General features: G+C 55.6%; 1 protein-coding gene across 6 annotated transcripts in view; it reads left to right on the top strand.

The window, feature by feature from the left end:
• Positions 1-13,979, top strand: part of WNK2 (WNK lysine deficient protein kinase 2) — a 117,984-nt gene extending 104,005 nt beyond the window's left edge. For 2 of the 6 annotated variants that reach the window (XM_087444808.1, XM_087444804.1), the window contains exons 27-28: positions 6,979-7,238; positions 10,802-12,624. In XM_087444808.1, coding sequence (XP_087300934.1) covers positions 6,979-7,238; positions 10,802-11,134 — 593 coding nt within the window. In that variant the 3' untranslated portion in view covers positions 11,135-12,624. Of the gene's footprint in view, positions 1-6,978; positions 7,239-10,801; positions 12,626-13,785 lie in introns of those variants that run through there. The other 4 variants (XM_087444810.1, XM_087444807.1, XM_087444809.1 and 1 more) reach the window with 4 other exon arrangements.
• Positions 13,980-21,906: the final 7,927 nt, after the last annotated feature.

Raw genomic sequence — 21,906 nt, 5'->3', positions numbered from 1 at the left:
AAATGCCGAGAGAACGTGCTCCAGCCAGGACGCCAACCCCTCTCCACCCTGGTCACCTCGAGAATCTCTCCAACGCCGAGAGATGGGACTCCCAGCCTCCCGCTGCGGCTCTGCGGGCCGCCCCTCCTGGCCTTCTCTCTGGCTGGAGCACTTTACTCGGTGTATTTCCCTCTCATCTCGTGGACCTCAGAGATGAAGTCAGTTACGCAGTTCCTCAAAGCTCTGCTAAACCAAACTCACCCCCGTTGTCCTTGGATTCCCTGAACGCCCTCCTAGGACCAAGGACTCGGCCTAGGAATGGTGCGCCTCCTCAGGGCCGTCCAGAATTGCTCTTATCCCTCAGCTCAATTGGCAAATGAATTAAAAGCTGTGAGGTTTTTAGATTTTTGTTTTTTAACAGAAAAATTAAGCTCTTTACCAATTGGATTGGACATGCAGGCTTAGGGCACGTGGCTTTTTGCTGGTACAATAAAGATACATTGTGTTTGTCGGGACCCGAGGCCACGTCCACAGCAGGTGTCCAGCCCATCAGAGGGCCCACATCATCCTCCCCCAGCCAGGACAGTTGGGGGCTCAGGACCAGGTAGAAATGCCCGTGCTCCTCGTCCACTGACAGGTGCCTGTTTCAGTCAGGTGTCGTCGGGCTGCTGGTCAGTTGCTGAGTTGGGTGGCGGGGGGTGGGGGTCTGTGTGCCTCTGGCTCCCTGCCTGCCGCACCCGTCACTCACGGGCCCTCTTCTGCCCTTGTGCACACACCCTCGCGAGACTTCTGTGCGGGAAGCCATGATGTAGGGGTGCCTGGGTCTCTGGGTGTCTTAGCTCAGATGGGTGACTGCGGTGCTGCCAGGAGGCGGCTGGCCAGGCCTGGGGAGCAGGTCGGAGCCAGTGGGTCCCCCGGGCACTTGGGGTAAAAATGAGGGAGTGAGCAGCACCGCAGGCGCCTCTGCGGTCCTCACGGCTCTGTCTTGGCACCCACGTGGTTCTGCTTTTTTTTTAAGGGTCTTCACTTGTTACACTGTTAATTATTGTTCCAACATAGAAAAAACTCAGGCACAGCAGGGACAAAGGGTTTAGGTTTTACTTCTGTCCTGGTGGCCGGGGGGAGAGGAGTGTGTGAGGCACGGCTGGGCTGCAGACAGGGGACCTGGCCCTGGCGGGTTGGTTTTAGGCGGTGGCGCGTGCCAGCCTGGTGGGCCTTGTTTCCTCCGATGCTGTGACCGATGAGATGCTGCTTGCCTTCACATACAGGGCCCCTCACAGGCCTTGGCTGTGTTCCTAGTCTTTTCCGCCACGACGAGACCCCCACGCACTTTGAGGTTGCTGGTCGGGAGAGCACGGCGGGTTCCTGCCTGGGGACCCTCTCGCCCACAGCGAGGATGGGGGGATGTGAAGACCCAGTCCAGCTCCCCTGCTGCTCTAATGCGGCGGACGTGCCGGGACACCGCCTCCCATCCCATGTTCCTGGGTTCTGCAGCCCTCAGGGGGCCCCTCCTGGAGCTGTGTCTGCTGGGTCCTGGGTGACTGGGGAGGTGGGAGGTCTGAGAGGAGACTGAGCATGATGTGTGAAAGGCTGGAGGGAAATTCAGAGCTGCTCACAGCCCCCCCAAGGGCCGAGAGGCTGGGGGACTTTGGGCAGAGGCTGCGTGAGCAGAGCGGACCAAGGATGGGAATACCTTGCAGCATACAGATCTGGATCCAGATCCGCTGCGAGGGGCAGAGGGAGCTGGAGTTTGGCTGTGGCTGTGGGGTGTGGGGGCACCTGGCCCAGCCAGAGCAGAGATGGAGCCTAGAGAAGTTGCTGCCTTGAACGGAACAGGAGACAAAGCTCCAGGAAAATAAAATCCGTGTTAAGTTTTGAAGGACAGAAAGAGGGTCTGGCTCCCCTGAGGCTCAGTGAGGATGAGGTCGGAGATGGGGGTGGGGGGCCGCCAAGGGTAGAGCCGCAGGCAGCTGTGGGGGCCTGGGAGGTGACCCCATGTGGGAGAGGCTGCCAGGCCCAGGACGGACAGCATCTGGACAGGCTTGCCTTTAGAACAGCAGTTGAGCAGGCCCCTGGGGAAGGGCTGGACCTCACGGCAGGGCAGACCCTGCGGCCGCCGCCCATCCTACAGGCCCCTCCCTCGGCCCGTGGAGGGTTCGGGGAGGCTCAGGGACCATATTCCGGGAGTCAGGAGGGTGCAGTTAGGTTGCACAAGCCGTCGCATCCTGGTGTCTGGTTGGTCAGAAGCCGTCGTCAGATCCATTGACCCTCCCTGACCGGAGGCAGCTGCCAATAGCCTTCCCGGCCTCTCTGTGCTCACAGGGCCGTGGGGTCTGCTCGCGTCCATCGGCAGTGGGCCTGGCGTCCACGCTGCAGCAAGTCTGTCTCTGGGACTCCATGCCCCCCTGCAGCCCCCAGGCCCTCACCCTGGAGAGTCCTCGTCCCTCCCTGTGGGGACCTGCTGCTCTGGGTGTGGGAAAGGGCCCTGGGGCCAGGAGGACCCCCAGGGAGGAGCCCCCCTGGGCCAGGCCTCTCTGCTTCCGGGCCCGGCGAAGCTCAGGGTGAAGTCCCCTCAGGGCAGAGCTGAGATGCCTCCCGCTTCCTAGTTTGTGCTTTATGGACAAGTTTTGGTGCTTTTCTCAGCTTGAGAACTTGGGGGCTCTGTACAGAGACACCTTGGATGGCATTTTGGTGCTATACGACCACTTCTTCTCCGGGCCGGAACCAAGTATCAAATGCTGTGTCAGATAAAAACTCTCGTCACGGGAGAGGCAGGGAGGCGCCCGGCTGATCGCACTGAGGCTGCCGCCCCCCAGGTCCTTGTGAGCTGCGTCAGTGTTTGAACCCCGGGATGAGCAGCAAGTGATGGCGCAGGGCCCAGCCTTGGCTCAGGCACTCTGTCTCATCACATACCCTCGGATTAGAAGGCAGCCAGACGGGTCTCGATGGCAGCAAGTGCCATGCTGTCCGCACCAGGGCAGCCTGTGTTTCCGTGACAGTGAATGTGGGGACGAGCGGGGTAGGGGTCTCACAGCATGCAGGCCTGGGCACTGCCCGAGACCCCTGGCCTGGCCGTGAGGGCAGGCGGCCGTTGCTCTGTGGGGGCTTCTGCAGACACGTGCCGCACAGGGACGAGACGCTAGGTCGGTCTGCATGCTGCCTTTCCCCAATCTGGGAAGAACAGGGTGTTCCCAGCAGCTGGGTGAGGCTGCGTGTCTCCCCACCCCCAGCCCCCACCCACGTAGCAGCTTCTCTGAGTAGTTCTGGGGCCTGCAAGCCCGCTCTTCCCAGGGCCTTGGCCACGGATGGAAGACCTGCAGGAGAGGCCTCCCCTCTCCACGGGAAACCCGGCGCGGGGCTGGCTTAAACCATCCTGCGCCATGTTGGTCCTTTGTGGCCCCCACACGCTTGTGTTGCTGCCTGGTAGCCTAGTGACTCTGTGGGCAGGACCTGGGGGTGTGTACACCAGCACGGAGCAGGGTGAGTGGGCTGGCTGCAGGCTTGTCCATCGGACACTGTCTGTGTGGTGGGCGTCCAGGGCAGCACCCAGGCCAGGGCACAGACGTGGAGGAGTAGACTCAAGGGGCCGCCTGGAAATGGACGGGGCTCCGGTGTGAGTGAGGGCTGGTCACCAGCCGCGTGGTGGCCGCTCAGCTACAGCTCTGTACCGAGCCGGATGGCGTGACCTTGGTGTGGAGGGGCCCAAATCCGGTTGGTTTGTGCTTAAAGGGCTGCCCTGAGGGCCAGGAGCCATCCGTGCTCCTGTCACCATGGGTCTGTATCTGAGGAGGGCATGGCGGGCTCAGTGGGCCAGTGTTGCTCTCCGGCTCCGAGCACAGTGTCCTGGTGGCTGATGGCCCCGACCCTGTGTTCCCGTGACGTCTGACTGGGGCTTGATTGCAGGCCCAGGCTCCCTCTGGCGGTTCTGAGCAGGCAGCTGGCCGTGGTGGCCAGCGTGTTCCCCTTCCTGCCAGGATGACAGGAATTGGCCCTGAACGTGGAGCTCTGCCACACACGGAGCTGCCAGGTGGGCACAGGCGGCCTTCTGAAAGAACCTGCTGCCGTTGGCCGCAGGGACCTGGCAGGGTGGTTAGTCCATGTCCTCGGGTGGTCCCCGTGGGGCTGCTGCAGCTCAGGGGGCACTGCAACCACAGGGACCAGACAGGGAAATTGGTGCCCCACCATACCCTCCTCCCTGCGCCCCGTGGAGCCCCCCGGGGGCCCTGTGCTCCCAGTCAGGTTCCACCAGCTGGGAACACAGACCAGCAAAGGCCCTTCAAGGCTCCCACCAAGAGTCAGGTGGTCTGGACTGCTTCTGCTCAGCCCTTCCGGGTTTTTTTGCACATTAGAGACCCCAGCAGAACAGCACCTCCCTTTCCCTAGGTCGGCCTCAGAACTCACAGGATGAATTAAAATAAGAACAACTCAATTTGAGCTAGGTTTCCAAGTCCAGTGCACACAGCTTTTCCCCAAGGAGCCTGGGCTGACCTTTGCCCTGTCCCTAAACGCAGCAGGCGGTGTCCTGCCTTCAACTGTGAGAGGGCCAGGCGTGGCGCTGTGGTGGGCGCCCTCCAGGGAGCGTGGGGTGTGCAGGGAGCCGTGCTCCGGGCAACGGGCTGTGGGTGGGACTGCAGACAGACCCTCCATGCTGGCGTGGCTTTGCTGAGTGACCTTGGGGACGCCTGAGCTGTCCTCGCCTGTCCCACCTCTGCCTGCCTGGCTCCCTGGAAGGCCACAGGATAAGCTGGGTGCGGCAGCCCCTCTGCCCTCCAGGTGAGCCCTGATTGTCAGTTCATGGAGACACTAAAGTCAGCGGACTGCCCATCTGTCGAGCACAGCCAGCCTCTGGGGAGCGCAGGGTCCAGCAGCTCTCGGTGGTGGCCCGGTGACAAGGAGGCCTCTCAGTGCCCCGGTGGACACAATACCAGCCGAAGCAGCCGTTGCAGAGAATCGGGCTTGGCCCTGTCCCCACCTCTGGAGACAGGCCCCCGTGTTTCCCCTTTGACGCCCATGCTGGCCTGGCCAGGGCAGCATCCAGGATCCAGGATTGGCCTCAAAACTACAAAACAATGTATCTTTTTGCACTTGGAAAACCCCCCACGGGCCTGGCCCGCAGAGCCCCTGGCCGACTCAGTGGGTTCCCGCCTCCAGGGGGCGCCCAGCTCATGTTTGGAGCAAAGCAGTGCACTTGCTTTTTGTTCGTTTTGTTTTGTTTTTCTTCTGTTTTTTTTGGAATATGCTTCTAAAACACTCACACTTCTATCTGAAGCTTAGGGCTTGGCCGGCACCTCCGCCTCGGCGAAGCTCGCGTGAACCCGCACACTGACGCGGGCCGCCCATTAGCCCCGGCGGCCGGCCCCTTCTCTGAACTGCTGGCCTTTGCTCTCCTCGCACACTGATGACTTGCTTAGATGTGGTGGCCTGTCCCTGTGTGTGCTGTCCTGCCTAACCCTGTGGTCTTGTGTCGTTTCTTCTTCCCTTGCAGGGTCTGCCTTGAAGCGTCTCTGTCTAGGCAAAGAGCACAGCAGTCGTAATTATCGGGTTTTTTCCCCCTTGTCCGCTCTCCATCGCATGGGCTTTATTGTGGCTAGTGCACAGCAGGATTTCCGCGGCCGGGCCAGGAGCCGAGGGTGGCGAGGGCGTGCGGGCCTGGGCCTGCTCCTCGCCCACCCTCCGCGAGCACCCCTCCGCCTCCTCCAGGCGGGACAGCTGCCTGCGGGCGCCCCTTGCGTCTGCGTGGCTCCTAGAGTTCTGTTCCCGCCAGTTCACGTTAGCAGGCGCTCCTTCCCCGGAACGGCCACACGTTGCCAGTCGTTAATTGGCTCCTTTTCCAAAACCGTAGGAATGAGTATTTCCCTGAAGTGCTAAAGATGAGTGCCCCCCAGAGGAGAGATGCCGGGACGAAATGGGTATCAATCTACCTGGGCCGCCCACCGCTCTCATCTCGTGCCTGTTTTTTTCCTCCCCCATTTTCTTTTCTGGCTGAAACATTCATGTAGAAATAGCTCTGTGTGTGTGAACTCTCATCACTAATGTTTAACTGTGTCTGTGCTTTTTCATTGCTAGCCACTAAAGTAGACTACATTTTTGCAACAGCTTGTTTGAAGAGATGGTCGTTAGGTTATTTTTTTAATGCAGAAAATGCCAAAATTGGCTTATTCAAAATTGCTAGCCAGAAATTAGGTGTTGCGGGGGAGAGAGGGGACAATTAAAAAAAATTTAAAAGTCCTGTTTTGGTCATTTAAAAAAATCTTCAGTGAAGTGGCCAGGTGTGCTCATGGTCATCCAGCTCCACGTGAGCTGTGGCCCCCAGGCCTTCCCGGGCCGCCCGGCCTCCCAGCTCCCCTGCCGCAGGCATCAGCCCCACCGACGGCTGGGGGACCCACGTTGGAAGGCTCAAGGTGTTTCTGCCCTTTATTAGTACCTTCCCCACATGCTCTGAGGAGGAGAGGTGCAGTTTCTGTCTTAAATCCCAAACCACCCGGCCCTTAACATTCGTGGGAATGCCAGCTATCCAGCTGTGGCCAGCATTTCCCCTTTGCTGGAAGATGGGGCAGCTGCTGTGTGCTGAGCGTTCTGCTCAAAGCATTGCCGCATCTCCTCTGAGTCCTTGTTAGAGCCGCGAGTGCAGAGGCCAGAGGAACTCGCCCCCGTCTGTGTCCGGCTGCGCAAGGAGTTTCCTGAGCTCTTACGCAGGAGTCTGGTGATCACGGGCAGGGTGAGCACAGAGTGGGTGCTGAGTAAGGCTGCCGGCTGCTGGGCTCCTGTCCCCTGGCCTGGCTGATGAGATGGGTGATGGCCACCTGGCACAGCCCAGTCCCCCTCGGCCCCTGGGAGTGCTCCACCGTGTCTGAAACTGGCACAGGGGCCCACAAGTGCAGACCATCTCCTGAGGCAAGGTGTTGCCCAGCTTAAGCGAGACCATTGTAAGAATGACTGCAGCCGGCCGCAGGGCTGGCATGCAGTGTCACCAACCCTGGCCTGTGTGTGCCTCCCCAGGGTCCTCCACCAGCAGCCTGGTCCCAGGCCCCGAGCCAGGCCCCCAGCCGGCCCTGCACATCCAGACGCAGGTGAACAACAGCAACAATAAGAAAGGCACCTTCACGGACGACCTGCACAAGCTGGTGGACGAGTGGACGAGCAAGACGGCGGGCACCACGCAGCTGAAGCCGTCGCTCAACCAGCTGAAGCAGACACAGAAGCTGCATGACATGGAGGCCACGGCAGGCCGGCCCCCGGCCCCTGGCGAGGCCCGGGCTGTAAGTAGGGTGCAGCGGAGTCAGGGGGTTGGGGGGATGGGCAGGAGTGGGGCTGCGACCCCGGATCCGGCAGAACAGCCCCCAGCTCGGGGTCTAGGTGGAACTGGCCCAGAGCCAGAGGATGCGGCCTCATCCCGGCAGGCCACGCCCCTGTCCTCCCTCTGACCCCAGGCTGGCGGAGTGGGGGGCCCTGCACGCCACACCTGGGGACACCCTCATTGGGCTTTAGCTCCCAGGCACCCGGAGGGGCCTCGCGAGGGGCCAGGCGAGGAGCTGTCGTCTGGGGTGTTGTCGCCCAGTGTGCTCCTGTACTGGGACTGCCGCTCCAGACCCGCTCGCAGGAGGAGTGCTCCTTTTTCAATCTTCCGGAGGAGTTTGTGAAAGATTGTGTTATTCCTGACAGAGTTCACTGGTGAAGCCGTCTGGGCCAGAGTTCTTTTTTTCAGTGTGAAAAGGTTCCTCTATGACCTTTTTTTTAAAAAAACTTCACACATACAGAAGAGTTGAAAGTTCTGCGGTGACCTCTCGGGTACCCGCCACCCTGACGCTGGGATTGACGGTTTGCCGTGTTTATCACACATTCGTCTCTGCATCCCAAGGGGAAGGTTTTCCTTACGGATTCAGTTCCTTTTCTAGTTTTAGTGTGATTGGATTTTCTGTTTCTTCTCTCTGTTAAACTCTGCTTTTCTGGCAATTGGTACATCTCTAAATTTATCTAAGTTTTCAAGTTAATTGACATAAAGTTGTTCATAAGACCTTCTCTTTTCCCATTTGGCAGGGTTTGCGGCGATGTCTTGTTTTCCATCCCCGATATCGGTGATTTCCGAGAGCGTGCTCGCTCGCGTGCTCTCTCGCGTGCTCTCTCTCCCCTCACACGGCCTCCTTGGGGGTTTATACATTTACCGCCTCTTCAGAGAACTCCTTTGGGCTTTGATGATATTCTTTGTTGTGTTTCATTAAATTATTCCTTTCATTATTTCTTTCCTTCTATGTCTAGGTTAATGTTTTGTTCTAGAAAGTTTCTTGAGGTGTGCGGCTCATGGATTTCCAGCCTTCCTTTTATCCTTTCGGCCTTCAGGCTGTGACGCTCCCTCTAGTGGTTTTAGCTGCATCCCCAAGGTTTTGATATGTAGCATTTTCTTTAACCTTCAGTTAAAAATAGTTTGTAATTTCCACTGTGATTTGAAGTAATAGAGTTATTAATTTCCTCATGATATTTTTATTACTTTTTTTTTAGCCTAGTTGCACTGTGATAAGAGAACAAACTTTATGTGTTTTCAGTTCTTTAAAATTTGCTGGGACTGGCTTTTTGGCTCAAGTCGTCTGTCTTGGTTGCCGCTCTGACAGTGTTTGAGGCCACCTCTTTCCTTCCCTCTCAGGCCACACTCCCAGTCTGAACCCGCCATTTACTTCTGGATGCCCACAGCACCGTCCTGACAGCCACACCTCCATCAGTCTGACTCCTGAAGTCCACTCTCCCTTATTCTGGAACAGAGTTGAGAGTCCTTAACATGGCCCCACGGCCCCACGGGGTCTGCGCCCTGAGCCCTGGGCAGGCTGGGCTCTGCTGCCCTCTGGACGCCACCAGGTTGGCTGTAGGACCTGTGCTGGGCTGTGCCTGGCGGCCAGCTCTGCTAAGCCTGTTGTTCAGATGGCTGGGATTCTTGCTAAGGTTTTGTTTGTTTGGTTTACTATTCTTTTTATTGTGGTAAATCTGTATAACAAAATTTACCATTTTAGTCATTTTTACACATATAATTCAGTAGCATTAATTATATTCACAATGTGCAGCCTTCACCACTGTCCATTTCTAGAATATTTTCATCATCCCACACACAAACTACTCATTAAGAAATAATTTGCCAGTCCCCCTTCTGGTCACTCTGCTTATCCAGCCCCGGAACCACCCTTCTGCTTTCTATTCTGTATGAATTCGGCTACTCCAGGGACGTCATATGAGTGGAATCACACAGTATTTTCCCTTTTGTGTCTGGCTTATTTCACTCAGCATAATGTTTTTCAAGTTCATCCACATGGTGGCATGTGTCAGAACTTCACTCTTTTATTCCAATTTTTTTATTGTGGTAAAATACTTATAACAAAGTTTACCATCTTGACCATTTTTAAGTATACAGTTCGGTGGCGTTGAGTACATTCTAGTTGAACAAGATTTCTAGGTCCTTAATATTTCCATCTACATTTTAGAGACAGCCTGTTAATTTCAACAAAATGGCCTTAGGGGATTTTGGTTGGGCTTGTATTGAGTCTGTTGATCAACTGGGTAAGATGTGACGTGTTGACAGTATTGAGTCTTCCTATAAACATGACATCTCTCTTTACTCATGTCTTTTTTATTTTCTCTCAGCAAAGTTCTGTAGTTTTCAGTGTAAAGGTGTTACACATCCTTCACTAAATTTATCCCTAGGTAGTTGATGTTTTGGAATGCAGTTGTAAATTGTATTGTTTTTAAAGTTCGTTTTCCAGTTGTATGTTTCTCGTATATAGAAATATGATTAATTTCCGTACCTTGTAGTCTGCAGTTTTGCTACATTTGCTTATTAGTGCTAGAAATTGGTTTGTCTGTTCCTTTGGGTTTTCTGCATACACAGTCTTATCGTCTGCAGAAGAGGATGGTTTTCCTTTTCCTTTCCCCTCTGTGCTTGTCGTTCCTTTTCTTGCGTTGGCGGGGACTTCCCATGCGTGTTGACTAGGAGCGGGGAGCTTGGGGAAGTGCATTTGGTATCTCACTCTGGCCCAGGGCTGGCTGTGGGTCTGGAGGGGCCCCCATACATGGAGGAGGTGCCCTCTGGCCTCGGCTGCTGTGCCTCCATGAAGGAGTAGAGTTGCCCAGATGCCCTGCTGCGTCTGTGGAGGGCACCATGTGGACTCTCCCTTGGGGTGTGGCTGCGGGGACTGCAGTGGTGCCCGCTGGGGCAGCAGCATTGCATTCTGGGAAACCCTGCTTGGTTTGACGTGTGACCTTTTTTACAGTTGCCTGGTGAGAGGGTTTGGAGGCTGCCTGTCTGTCGTCTCCTCCCTCGCAGTAGCCTCATCAGGTTACTGCATCATGGCCACACTGGTCTCACCAGCCATCGCAGCTCTATTCCCTGTCCTTGTGCTGTTGTCCTCTGGGTGTGGAGAGCACAGGGGCTGCCCGGCCATTGCCTGTGGGCTCTGGGCACACGCCCCTGCCTGGTGCACGCCCCCGCACAGCGCCTCCTGCCATGGGTCTGACCAGTCAAGCAGGAGGCCTTTGAGTGGGGGTGGGGGGTGTTCACTGTGCCTCCAGGGGTCCGACCCTGCGGGGTCTGCTCCGAACTCCGTGGCCCATGGACAGCCATAGTGTGCGGTCCAGAGGTGGCCGGGCTGAAGCTGTGGGGAATGAGGCAGGGAGGGTGGCTGCTTCCTGGCCCCATGCTGTCACTCTGGTGTCAGCCATTGGAAGGCGCCCATGGAGGTCCTAGGACACTCTCCCGAGGAGGGAGACACTGTGGGGATCCCTGGAGCCAGTGGGGAGGCCAGCTGGTTACAGCCACGTGTGCCCTCCTCTTCTTGTCTTGTAGATGAGCACGCCTCGAACAGCAGTGGGGACGCCATGTCTGGCCCCAGCGCCTGGCCCTCTGCCCACCACGGTCATTCCTGGAGCCGCCTCGGTCCTGCCTGTGCCCATGCCAGGTACTGCTCTCTCCGGCCTCCCAGCCCCACCCTGTGCACTGCCTCTGGGCCAGTACAGAAGCCTGCTCCCGACTCCAGTGTCCTGGGCACCCTGGGCAGCCCACGTGGGCAGCTGGAACCCCGCCTGGGGGCCAGGCATGGGCACAGCGGGCGCCATGCTTCCTGTGTCCTTGCAGCCGCCTTCAGTCAGTGAGCCCGGCCCCAGGCTGCGGATCACGTAGCTTTCTGTCCAGCCACTTAGCAGATGGAACGCCTGAACTGAACAGCCTAGAGGAGCCGGGTGGTGGTTGGGCCTCCGCGTCCTGCCCCGCCTGCCCACAGGTGTGGGAGCCGGTGTGGGCAGCATCCTCGCTTCCTTTATTGCTGCAGACGCTGTCCCCTCCTAGTCCCCTGGTCTACTCTCAGTCTCTGCACCTCCTCCCGTGCTTGAATTGGTGGTTAGAACATTGTGATCATCCTGCAGAAGTACAGTGCCTTGAATTCCAGCTTTTCCGTTCCCTGATGGAAAGAGATGTTACAAAACAATCATATATTGGAAAAGGTGTATTTCATTTGTGATCGGCTTGTGCGTTGATATCGTAGTTTCCCATTTTAAGTTGCAGAAAGATGAGTGGTTTACAAATCTGAAGCTAAAGTCTGATCTTTAGTTTTCTATTGTAAATGCCTTTTTGAAAAAAAATTGAATTATCCATCTTGAATATTGATGCGTTGCAAATGCTAGGGAACTCTGCTTTGTACTCATAAAATGAGGTCTCTCTGGGCTTCTGGGGGCGCTGAGAGCAGAGAGATGGACACACACCCTAGGATGTGTGGTTACTGGGCGGTGCATTGCTAGTGGTAGGTGGTCTCCCAGTAAGGAATGTCAGCCGCTGTGTTTGGCTGTGCAGAACCTGCTGGAAAGTGCTAGGTGAGCAGACACGCCCTCAGGACCCAAAGCCGGCTGGGCTGCTGTGAGTGTAGGGAGGGAAGTGAGTGTTTGGGTGCAGGAGCGCAGGTAGGCTGCCCACCCTGCAGAGATAGCGCAGCCCCTTCTGCTGGGCGATCCCGCTGACCCTCGTGCCGGCCTGCCTTCCTTCTCCGTTATTTGCACTGAGGCCTGTGTCCGCCTGGGCCTTGCTCTGCTGAGTGCTCCCAGGATGCTCCGTCCACCTCCAGCCCTGACTGCTCTCCAGGCACCAAGGCCACCCTGCCGGGGCGGGAGGGTTCCTCTCCTGGGGCTTTCAGTGGGGCTCATCCCCGAGGGCACCAGACACCCCCAGAGGGAGCTGAGGGCCCCGCTCCTCACTGGCCAAGATGCTTCCACCTCCTGCTGGGAGGGGGCCGGTTGGGCCACCCAGCCGTGACTTTATGGTCCTGCTGTACTTTGGGACCTCACTAGGAGTGGCTAAATTATTTTGGTTTAAATCTATTATTCCATCAATTCACTTAGAATTGAGTTTTCCAGGCGACTAGGCAGAATCTTCTGCCAGGGCACATGCTGTAGTAAGAGATTTCTGTCCTCTGTGACGTGGCCCTGGGTCCCTTGTTGAGGATCACGTGTGCCTGGTCCTGAGGCAGCCCCCCCCGCCCCCCTGCTGCACCGGACATAGGATTGGGGTCCCAGCTTTATACACAGATGGTCAGTGGCACAGAACCCCAAGAGACTGTAAATATGAAGGAGAAAAATAAACATTTTTGCTCGAAAACAGTGTGGAACAACATCTTTTTCTTACCCTCTGTCCACGTAAAAGCCTAACGGGCCAGCCTCATAGGGAGGACAGGAGCGGATAGCCCGGGCAGGCAGTGCTGCCCTGTCCTGGGCGTAGCTTCACCACAGCTCCGTGCTCACCGTCGACACCTCGCCCAGGAGGCTAGGGTGGCTGAGATGGGCGTGGGCGCCGAGTGGCGGGTGCCGTCTCCCTGGCTAGAGCCAGGTGTGGTGGATGCTGAGCCAACCCAGCTTGGGGGACGAGAGTAGAGTGTTGGGTGGGGCCCCTGTCCTCTACACACGGCACCCGCTGGGTGTGGCCTGGGCCCAAGGACCCAGCTCTGCTGGCTCCAGGCCTGAGTCGGCCTGTTCACTCGGCTTTTGATCACGCTGAACTTGAACTACATTTAGACATGCAGCAGGGTCTGCTGTATGGAGGGCATGAGTCCCGTGGCAAACTAAGGGGCGTCTCTGACCCCATCCATGTGGGCTGTCTCACAGAAAGCCGGGTTTGCATGACTCACATGGACAGAGCTGGGGGGAGGCAAGGCTCCTCTGTCCCCTGTCCTGGATCAGCGTCAGCTCACAGGCTTGTGAGAGGAGGACTTGGGGCCGGGCTACCCGCCCCGGAGTCACATGACGGGCTCTGTGTCCTGTAGGCGCAGGGCCTGGGGCAGGTGCAGGTTTGGGGAGGCCCCACTGGGGCGCAGCACGTGTGCCCAGCTGGCCCACCCTTGATGGCCTTGTGCTCAGCGGCCTGCGCCCCTGCAAGTGCCCACATTGGGTGTGGCAGCGCCTCCTGCCCCGCCTGCTCATCCCGCGTTCCCGCCGAGATGCGGTCTGGCTTGGTCCCACTGCTCTTGGAGGGAGGGGCCCCCGGCCCCGTTGGGCACCTCATCTCAGCGCTGGCCCTGGGCCCAGGCCGGGCACCTTGGGGTTGCTGCTTCTCTCCCGGTTGCCCGAGGAACCAGAGGCAGCTCGGTCCGACGCCGCGGGAGCGCAGGTGCCGGGCGGCCCTGTCGGGTTGTGGGAGCCACTCAGTCTGCGCAGTGCGTGGCCGCGGTCAGGCCACCCAGCCCGCGAGGAGCGTGAGCGCTCTGGTGTCTCCGGTCCACCTTCCTGGAGAGCAGGGCCTCGTGTGACCGCATCGGGCCTGTAATGAGCTGTGGCGGTTTTGTTTTCTAGATTCTGAGAGTGAGAAGCCCGACTGAGCCCAGGCAGGCGGACCAGACCCCGACGCCAGGCCCCGTGTCGTCTCTCGGAGAAGCCGAGCCCGCGCCTCATGTCTGGTTCATGCTGTTTTGTAACCACTTTCTAAACATTTTTTATTCACAATTGGAAACACAAATATAATGCAAGAATAAAAAATATTTTAGGGGAGAAAGGACTTTGGTTTTTCAAACTCTCCTTGCCAGTGGCCCCAGACAGGCAGGTGCTGAGTCGGTGGTGAACGGGTGCGGTGCCGAGTGCGGTGCGGAGGAGCCCCGGGCCACGGCGGGGACGAGTCTGGGGCGCCCTTCGTGGGGGTCCTGGGTGTGGTGGTGAACGGTTGTGTTTCACACGGCACCTTTTGGTGCACCTGTTGGCTCAGGGTCCTCAGGTGAGGATGGCATGGGACGGGTCAGACAGGTGACAAGGTCCCTCCTATTAGAGAAGCAGCCGAGGCCATGGATCGTGGTGGCCTGGCTCCCGTGTTCAGGGGTTCTCCTCGTCACTCCCAGGGCAGCCCCATTCTCTGTGGGGCCCTGGAGGTCAGACCCCGGGAGGCCGGGCAGGGTGTCCATCTCCAGTGACGGCCCTCAGCCCGTACAGACTTGGGCCTGTGCGCACAGCTCTCCGTTCATTCACCGCTCCTCGGGCTTGCTGCTGCATGTCACTTGGAGGCTTGTCACCCACCCCCAGGCACCGCGGGCATCCACGGCGGCCCGATACGGCCCCTCCTCCAGAGTCCACGTGCACCTGAGAGCTTGGCTACGGTGGGTGGCAGGCCAGGCGCACTGGCCCTCACAGGGCTGCACCCCCAGGGTGGGGGGTCCAGCGCACAGTGTGAAAGTGGGAAACGTCAAGCGGCCTTACAGGGAAACACGTGGTGGTGAGAACACAGCCTGGCCGGCAGGGAGGGGCTCACGCCGGCCGGGGTCGGGCATAGACGTCGGGGCCCCACGCATCCGATGGGGGTTTGCGTCTTTGTTTTCATTAATCTCTGCAATTTAGCGTTTCCTCCAGTGATGAGTGTGGGGAGGGACAGCAGCACCTGGGTTGTGTCACCACTGATGTCCCCATATGCTGCTGTGACCTTGCCCTTGTCATATGAGTCCCTAAACGTCATGTTTGTCAAGACAGAATGCCAGCCCCTGAGACTCAACTCCCGTCCAACTGGCTGAAGAAAGCAGAGCGCCATGGGCTTCCCGCCTCCCCACAGCTGCCCGGCCTGCAGGCACGGTTAGGGGACGTGCGTGGGGGCCGCCCACCCAGCTCCCACCACTTGGTGCCTTTGCCCAGCTCAGGCGGACACACCCTGGCGCATGCGGTGGCCTCGGACCCCTGCTCTCCTGGGACAGCAGAGCGGGCAGGTGCGCAGCCAGGTGTCACGACATGGCGTGTTTTCATTGTGTTCGTTTTGTCACCCTCTGTCTGCGGCTCCTGTTACTGATTTTCTATTGACGGTAGTAACGCACAGTTCACCTTTCCAGACGGCAAACTCGTTTAAATCATTCCTTTTAAGCAGTACTAGTCCAGGTGCTAATGGTCAACACCGGTGGTAATATAGTAGTAACTGTTGGTAATGGTGAAGATTGTGAGGGCAGATGGCCTGGAAGCCCAGCCAGGGGCTCGCACGCGGTCGTGACAGCCCTCGGACGCAAGAGCCTGAGAGGGCCAAGGGTTCCTCCAGAATTTCCGTGTGGGCAGCACCCAGGTTCCTTGACTGCAGGCAGCTTCTGGCGGGCCAGGGGAGAGGGTGGGATGGAACACCTGGACGGACTGAAGACTGTTCACACCACAGCACAGCTGAGAGCTTCCCATGGCCCCCAACACATCTTTGGAGCGGGAGCTATGGGCACCCCCTCACCTCCTGGGACCCTGAGTAGCAGAGTCTGCCCCACCCCACACTGGGCACAGCCTACAAACAGGGACGGCCCTCTGGAAGCAGCTCTCGATTGCCGTTTGATCAGCACAGGTGGAAGGATGGGCAGGGGGTGGTGACGTCCAGCTGACACTCGGGGATCCTGCGCGTTGGCCTCCAGGGGCCCTGCGCGCCCAGCCTCCTCCACTGCTCAGAAATGCCCAGCGGCTCTCTGGAGCCCCCAGGGTGAGCGTAACCCCTGTCTGGGAGTCCGTGGCTCTCTGCAGTTGGCTTCACCCTCCAAACGTGTCCCCTGCTTCAGACCTGGCTGCGGCACACAATTTGCCCACCCCACCTCTGCCCCTCCGCTACTGTCCACCCTCCCGCAATGCTCTGCTGCAAAACTCCTCTTCCTCCAGGCTTCCAGGGTCCCCCGGCCCTCCCACCCTCGGGATCTCCCCTCCGTGGGAACCAGAGGCTCAGCCCTTCGTGAAGAGTTCTCGGTGTGCGTCTCACATGTCACACTGGGCCTTCAGCCTCCAGGGCAGAGCCCAAGGGTGTCTTTTGCATCCCGCACCTCCAGGAGCAGCCGTCAAAGAGCGCAGCTGCTGTGCAGTGAATCATGGTCAGAGGCCAAACCCTCCCTCTGGGCAGAAGCCCGCAGGGGTGCTCGTTGCTACTCAAAGGACCTGCCCCATGCATGGTGCCTTCCCCACAGCAGCTTCAGGGCCCAGCCCGGGCCCCCCGCAGACAGGGACGGCAGCCTCCTCCAGGTTCTCCCAAGCTCCTCCCGCGGGGCCACGGCGCCAAGCTACAGACTCTGTCCTCCGTCCTCGTTGTGTCCCCACGGCCCGCTCTCCGGTGTCTGCGTGGGACGTGCGCCTCCGCTCCGGGCTGAGCAGCTTCAGCTCTGAAATGTGCATCTTGTTAAAGTGCTGGTCGGTTCTCCATGACCCAGGAAAACCCGGCAAACAAAAGGAAGTGTCCCCAAGGGTTCCGTGTGACCGAGGTTACGCTGTCCCAGTACTACACTCCCAGGGCATAAATCATTTCCTTCTCTGGCCTGTGAGCCCAGCCTTGATTTATTATGTCCTTTCTTTGGGAAACAAAAACACCTGCATCTCTGGCACACAGACGCGGCAAGTTAGACAGTTCTCACAGCCCTGGAGGCCAGAAGTCAGGATCGCAGTGCCAGCCTGTAGGTTTCGTTCTGAGGCCTCCTCTTGGCGCGGAGGCCCCGTCCTCTCACCGCGTGCCCACATGACCCCTTCTTTGTGCACAGCACATGGAGAGCGAGCGTGCCCTGCTTCTCCCCCTCTTTGTATAAGGACACTGATCCTATGGGATCAGGGCCCCACCCTATGACCTCATTTAATCTCAGTTACTTCCATAAAGGCCCCATCTCCAGACACAGTCACACTGGAGGTTAGGGCTTCAGCACAGGAATTTGGGAGGACACAAACATTCAGTCCATAGCTCATGGCTTATTAAATAATTTTGGTACACAATCCATTCGTAAGATGGAATCTGTCTATATTTGTCTCTACTTGCACAAATTTTAAAACTAAAATCAAGTGAATACCAAATATATATACATGGGGGTGGGAGGGCGCATCAAAATATATTTGTGGCAGAAAACTGAAAGGAGCCACCCCCTGCTCCCTTTGCTGCACCCCACATGAGCTGATGGGGCTGAGCATCCCTCCCCAACTCTAAAGCATTGGCATCCGGGATGAGGACGGTGGTGAGCACACCAGGTGTGCTGCACAGGGCTGGTCAGCGTACCGACGCAGAGGCCACAGAGCTCCTGGCTTGGAACTTAAGCACACAGAGCCGCAGAAAAGAGAAAAGGGGAACAAAGAACAGATGAGATAAATAAAATCAAATTGCAAGGTGATAGACTTAACCCTAGTATGTCAATAACCACATTTGTAGTGGTATGTAAGTGATCTGATCACTCTAAGAGAAATTGTCAGATTCGATTTAAAAAAAGATCCAACCGTATGTTGCCTACGGTAAATGTACTTTAAATATAAAGACCCATAGGTAAGGTAAAGGATGGACAAGATAGATCATCTTGGGGGCCGGCCCAGTGGCGCAAGCGGTTAAGTGCGCAAACTCCACTGCGCCAGCCCGGAGTTCGCCGGTTCGGATCCCGGGCGCGCACCGACGCACTGCTTGTCAAGCCATGCTGTGGCGGCATCCCGTATGAAGTGGAGGAAGATGGGCATGGATGTTAGCACAGGGCCAGTCTCCCTCAGCGAAAAGAGGAGGATTGGCAGATGTTAGCTCAGGGCTGGTCTTCCTCACACACAAAAAAAGATAGATCATCTTAACATCAGTCAAAAGGAAGCCGGAACAATTCTGTTAACATCCAACAATGCAGATTTCAGAGCAAAGCTTGTTATGAGAGCAAAGACATCATTTCATAACGAAAAGGGGACAACTCATCAAGAAAACACACAATTCTAAGTATTTCTTCCCCAATCACAGAGCTTCAAAATGCTTGAGTAAAATGGATGTAACTGCAACGAGAAATAGACAAACCACAACTATAGTGAGATAACTCAACATGGCTCTCTCGATAATTGATAGAACAAGTGGACAGAAAACCACCGTGATAAAGCCTGACTCCTTCCCATTGTTGGCGTCTGACTGCTGACAGTGTTTAAGCCTCACCCTCCCTCTTCCCCTTCTGTCCGCTTCTGGGCGCTTAGACAAGAAGCGCTGTGCTCCCTCCCTTGGTGCTGTGGGAAATTCATGCCATGAGTGGAAGCCACCATCCTGACCCTACCCCCAAGCACCATAAAAACACCCCAAGCCAGTCTCCCTTCCCTGCTCCCTCAATCCCCTTTGGACCTGAAAGTCTCATTATGTGAGTAACAAGCCTTTTCATCCTCTCCTGGCATGTGTGTAGTGGCATCATCAATATCAACATCCAAACCAAATTTGGGCTGGAGCTCCCTCTTGTTTCTGCTGAGTGGCCAATCACTGGGAATATAGCAGACGTGAACAACACTGTCAACCAGCTCGGCCTCGTGGACGTTTCTAAACACTCTCCCCACAGCAGAACACGTGTTCTTTTTGTGTGTGCATGGTCTATGTACCAAGATAGGCCATATTCTGGGCCATCAAAATGAGGGACAATAAATTCTAAAGGATTCAAGTCATACAAACGATGTTCTCTGACCACAATGGAATCAAATTAGAAATCAACAACAGATCTCTGGAAAATATCCAAATATTTGGAAATGAAATAACACTCTTCTAAATAACCCATGGATCAAAGGATAAATTAGAAAAACATTTAAACTGAATGAAAATGAAAACACACCATATTAAAATTGGTGGGACGCACTAAAGCAGTGTTTAGGAGAAAATTGATAACACCTAGCCTGTATCACAAAAGAAGACGATCAAGTCAATGACTTCATCTTCCACCTAAGAAACTAGCAAAGGAAGAGGAGCACACATGTTTAAATCCAACATAAGCATAAGAAATTGAACAATAAAAATCATTGAAATAGATAAAAGGAAAACAATAGAGATATCAATGTAACCAAAAGCCAACATGTGAGAAACTCAATAAAACTGAAAAATCGCTAGCTAGACTGATCAGGAAAAAAGAGAAGACACAGATTATCAATGTCACAAATGAGAGAGGTAACATCAAGACTGATCCCATAGATATTAAAAAGGTTATAAAGGACAGTTATGAATATCTTATGCCAATAAATTTAACCATTTGGATGAAATGGACAAATTACTTGAAAGATACAAATTACCAAAGCTTACTTAAGAAGAAATAGATAACCCAAATAAAACATATCGTGAAACACAGTAATTAAGGTTGTGTGCTAATGCATCAAGATAGAATAATAATTCAATGGAACAGAATAAGGAGTTCAGAGACAGACCTACACATATATGGACGCTTGATTTTCAACAAAAGCACAAAGGAATTCAGTGAAGAAAGGATAATCTTTTTAACAAATGGGGCTGAAACAGTTGGATATCCATGTGTAAAAACCTAAAACTTTGGATCCATACTTCACCATATACAAAAATCAAGTCAAAATGGATTACAGACCCAAATATAAAATGTAAAAGTGTAAAAATTTTAGAAAAAAATAAGAAAAGATCTTTATGACCTTGAGTTAGGCAAAGATTTATTAAATACAACACCAAAAGCACAATATATTTTTTAAAAACTCGTGAATCGGAGTTCATCAAAATTAAAAACTTCTCTTCAGAAGACACTGTTAAGAGAATGAGAAGACAAGCCACAGACTGATACCTGAACGAAAACTTGTTTCCAGACATAAAGAATTTTAAAAATGCAATAATAACACAAACCAATTTTTTTAATGAGCAAAAGATTTAAAGAGATACTTCACCAAAGACAAGCTGTGGATGGCAAACGAGCACAGGAAAAGATTCTCAACATCATTAGTCATTACGAAAATGCGGATTAAAATCCGCTCCGCACTCACTGAAATGGCTGACATTAAAAGCACCGGGCACGCCGAGTGCTGGTGAGGCTTGGAGGAACTGGGACCTTCACGCTGCTGGTGGGATTGCAAACTTGTGCGAGCACTTCAGGTAACAATTTGTCAGCTTCTTAAAGAGTTAAACATCTGCTTACCTTGTGACCCAGCCACTCCAGGTGTTGGCCTCAGAGAAGTGACAGCACAAGTCCTCACAGAGACTGACGTTCACACCAGCCTTCTCTAGAAGAGCCGAGACCTGGAACCGCCCTTGCCCAGGCGAGCACTAGGCACTACGCGCTCCATCCTTCCCTCCGATCCTTCTTGGCAACAGGGTGGAATCAACTCCCCAAAAGCCCCGCAAGGCGGATAAATCCCAAGTTGTGCTGAGTGAAGCTCAACAGAAAAGGAGTTGAGCCGAGTGGCTGCATTCATGTTGCTTACAGCAAATGCGGTGGGATCTCCAGGGATGGGATGATACCTGGGGGGCCTGGGGGCTGGGAGATTGCAGAGGATAGAAGGAGACTTCTGGAGGAGAGTACAAGTCCGCTGTTCCGTTAGTGACATCACCAGTGTGTATGTTGACAAAACTTACCACACGGTGCACTTTGAATATGTACAGCGTGCTGTGTGTCACGTGCACATCGACAGGCTGCCCCCCTCCCCTCCAGGGGAGCCCAGACCCTCACTCAGCATGAGGCCCAACCGGCTGCCCCATAGTCTTTGTCACCATGTCCGTTCTCCACCATGGAGCAAGTCACTCCGTTGTTTTCTTTCTTTCCTTGTTTCCGGTCTCCCGCAGTAGAGCGTGCCTTCCACCACAGTGGCCTGCTCTGTCACCTCTCGGCCCCTCGGGAGTGCTCAGTGCTCCTTGTTGGTGAGTGAATGGGTTGGTGGACAGGGAACGAGCATGACCCAGGTCAAGCCAGGGCAGGGACAGGCCCCACGGTGTGCTGCAGGGCAGGGGCTGCTCCCGCCCTGTCAGGGGTCAGAGGCCCGGAAGGAGAGGGCAGCCCCTAATGACCTTGCTCAGTCTCCATTGTAGGGGGCAAACGGAGCTGTGGCAAATCAGACACCATGACATCCGACTGGCAGGTGATGAGATGGAGATGTGAACCCTGACACCCCGCGGTGTGGCCCTCCCCATTTCTTGGTCTGCATCAGAGCCAAGTTTCGGAAGCTTCTATCTCACATGCACCTTCCAGCAAATTGCAGTATTTCAGCCACCATTTGGGCCGCTGGCCCGGGTCACAGTAGGTCATGGTGAGGCAGTGTCGCCCCTGGTTTCAGTGCCCAGGTATCTCCCCAAGCCCTGGCAGGGGCACCCTACTCCCCAGCAGGCTGGTCTGCTGGCAGGAGAAACCCCACTGGCTGTGCAGGGCACATGGTCTGAACAGGGAAATGTGAAATCGGGGCTGGCCTGGAGCCTCTATTTCCAACCTTCTCTTCCTGCTCATCTGGTCAGCTCGGCGAAGGGAAGTGACAAATCCCAGGATGCTGCAATGGCCAGGAGGGGAGCAGGGAGGCAGCCACCCTGCTCTCCCCAGAGCACCTCCTCTGAGTCCATGAGCACCCGCCAGCTGAGTGCCTCGTGTCACTGGAACTCCTTTTCTAAGAGAAGCCCGATAACCCTGGTTTTTATATAATTGGAAACAAATCGAAACCCTTTAAAAACACTCTATGCCAGAAAACATCATGATGTCTGGGATTTGCTTCAAAATCACCTGGGGCAGGGGTGGTGGGTGAGGGTAGAGA

This window comes from Ceratotherium simum, chromosome 20 (assembly GCF_057802395.1).
Source record: "Ceratotherium simum simum isolate JZ-2026a chromosome 20, ASM5780239v1, whole genome shotgun sequence".
NCBI classification, from domain to species: Eukaryota; Metazoa; Chordata; class Mammalia; order Perissodactyla; family Rhinocerotidae; genus Ceratotherium; species Ceratotherium simum.
The sequence above is the reverse complement of the archived record's forward strand: the minus strand, read 5'-3'. Positions and strand labels throughout refer to the sequence as shown.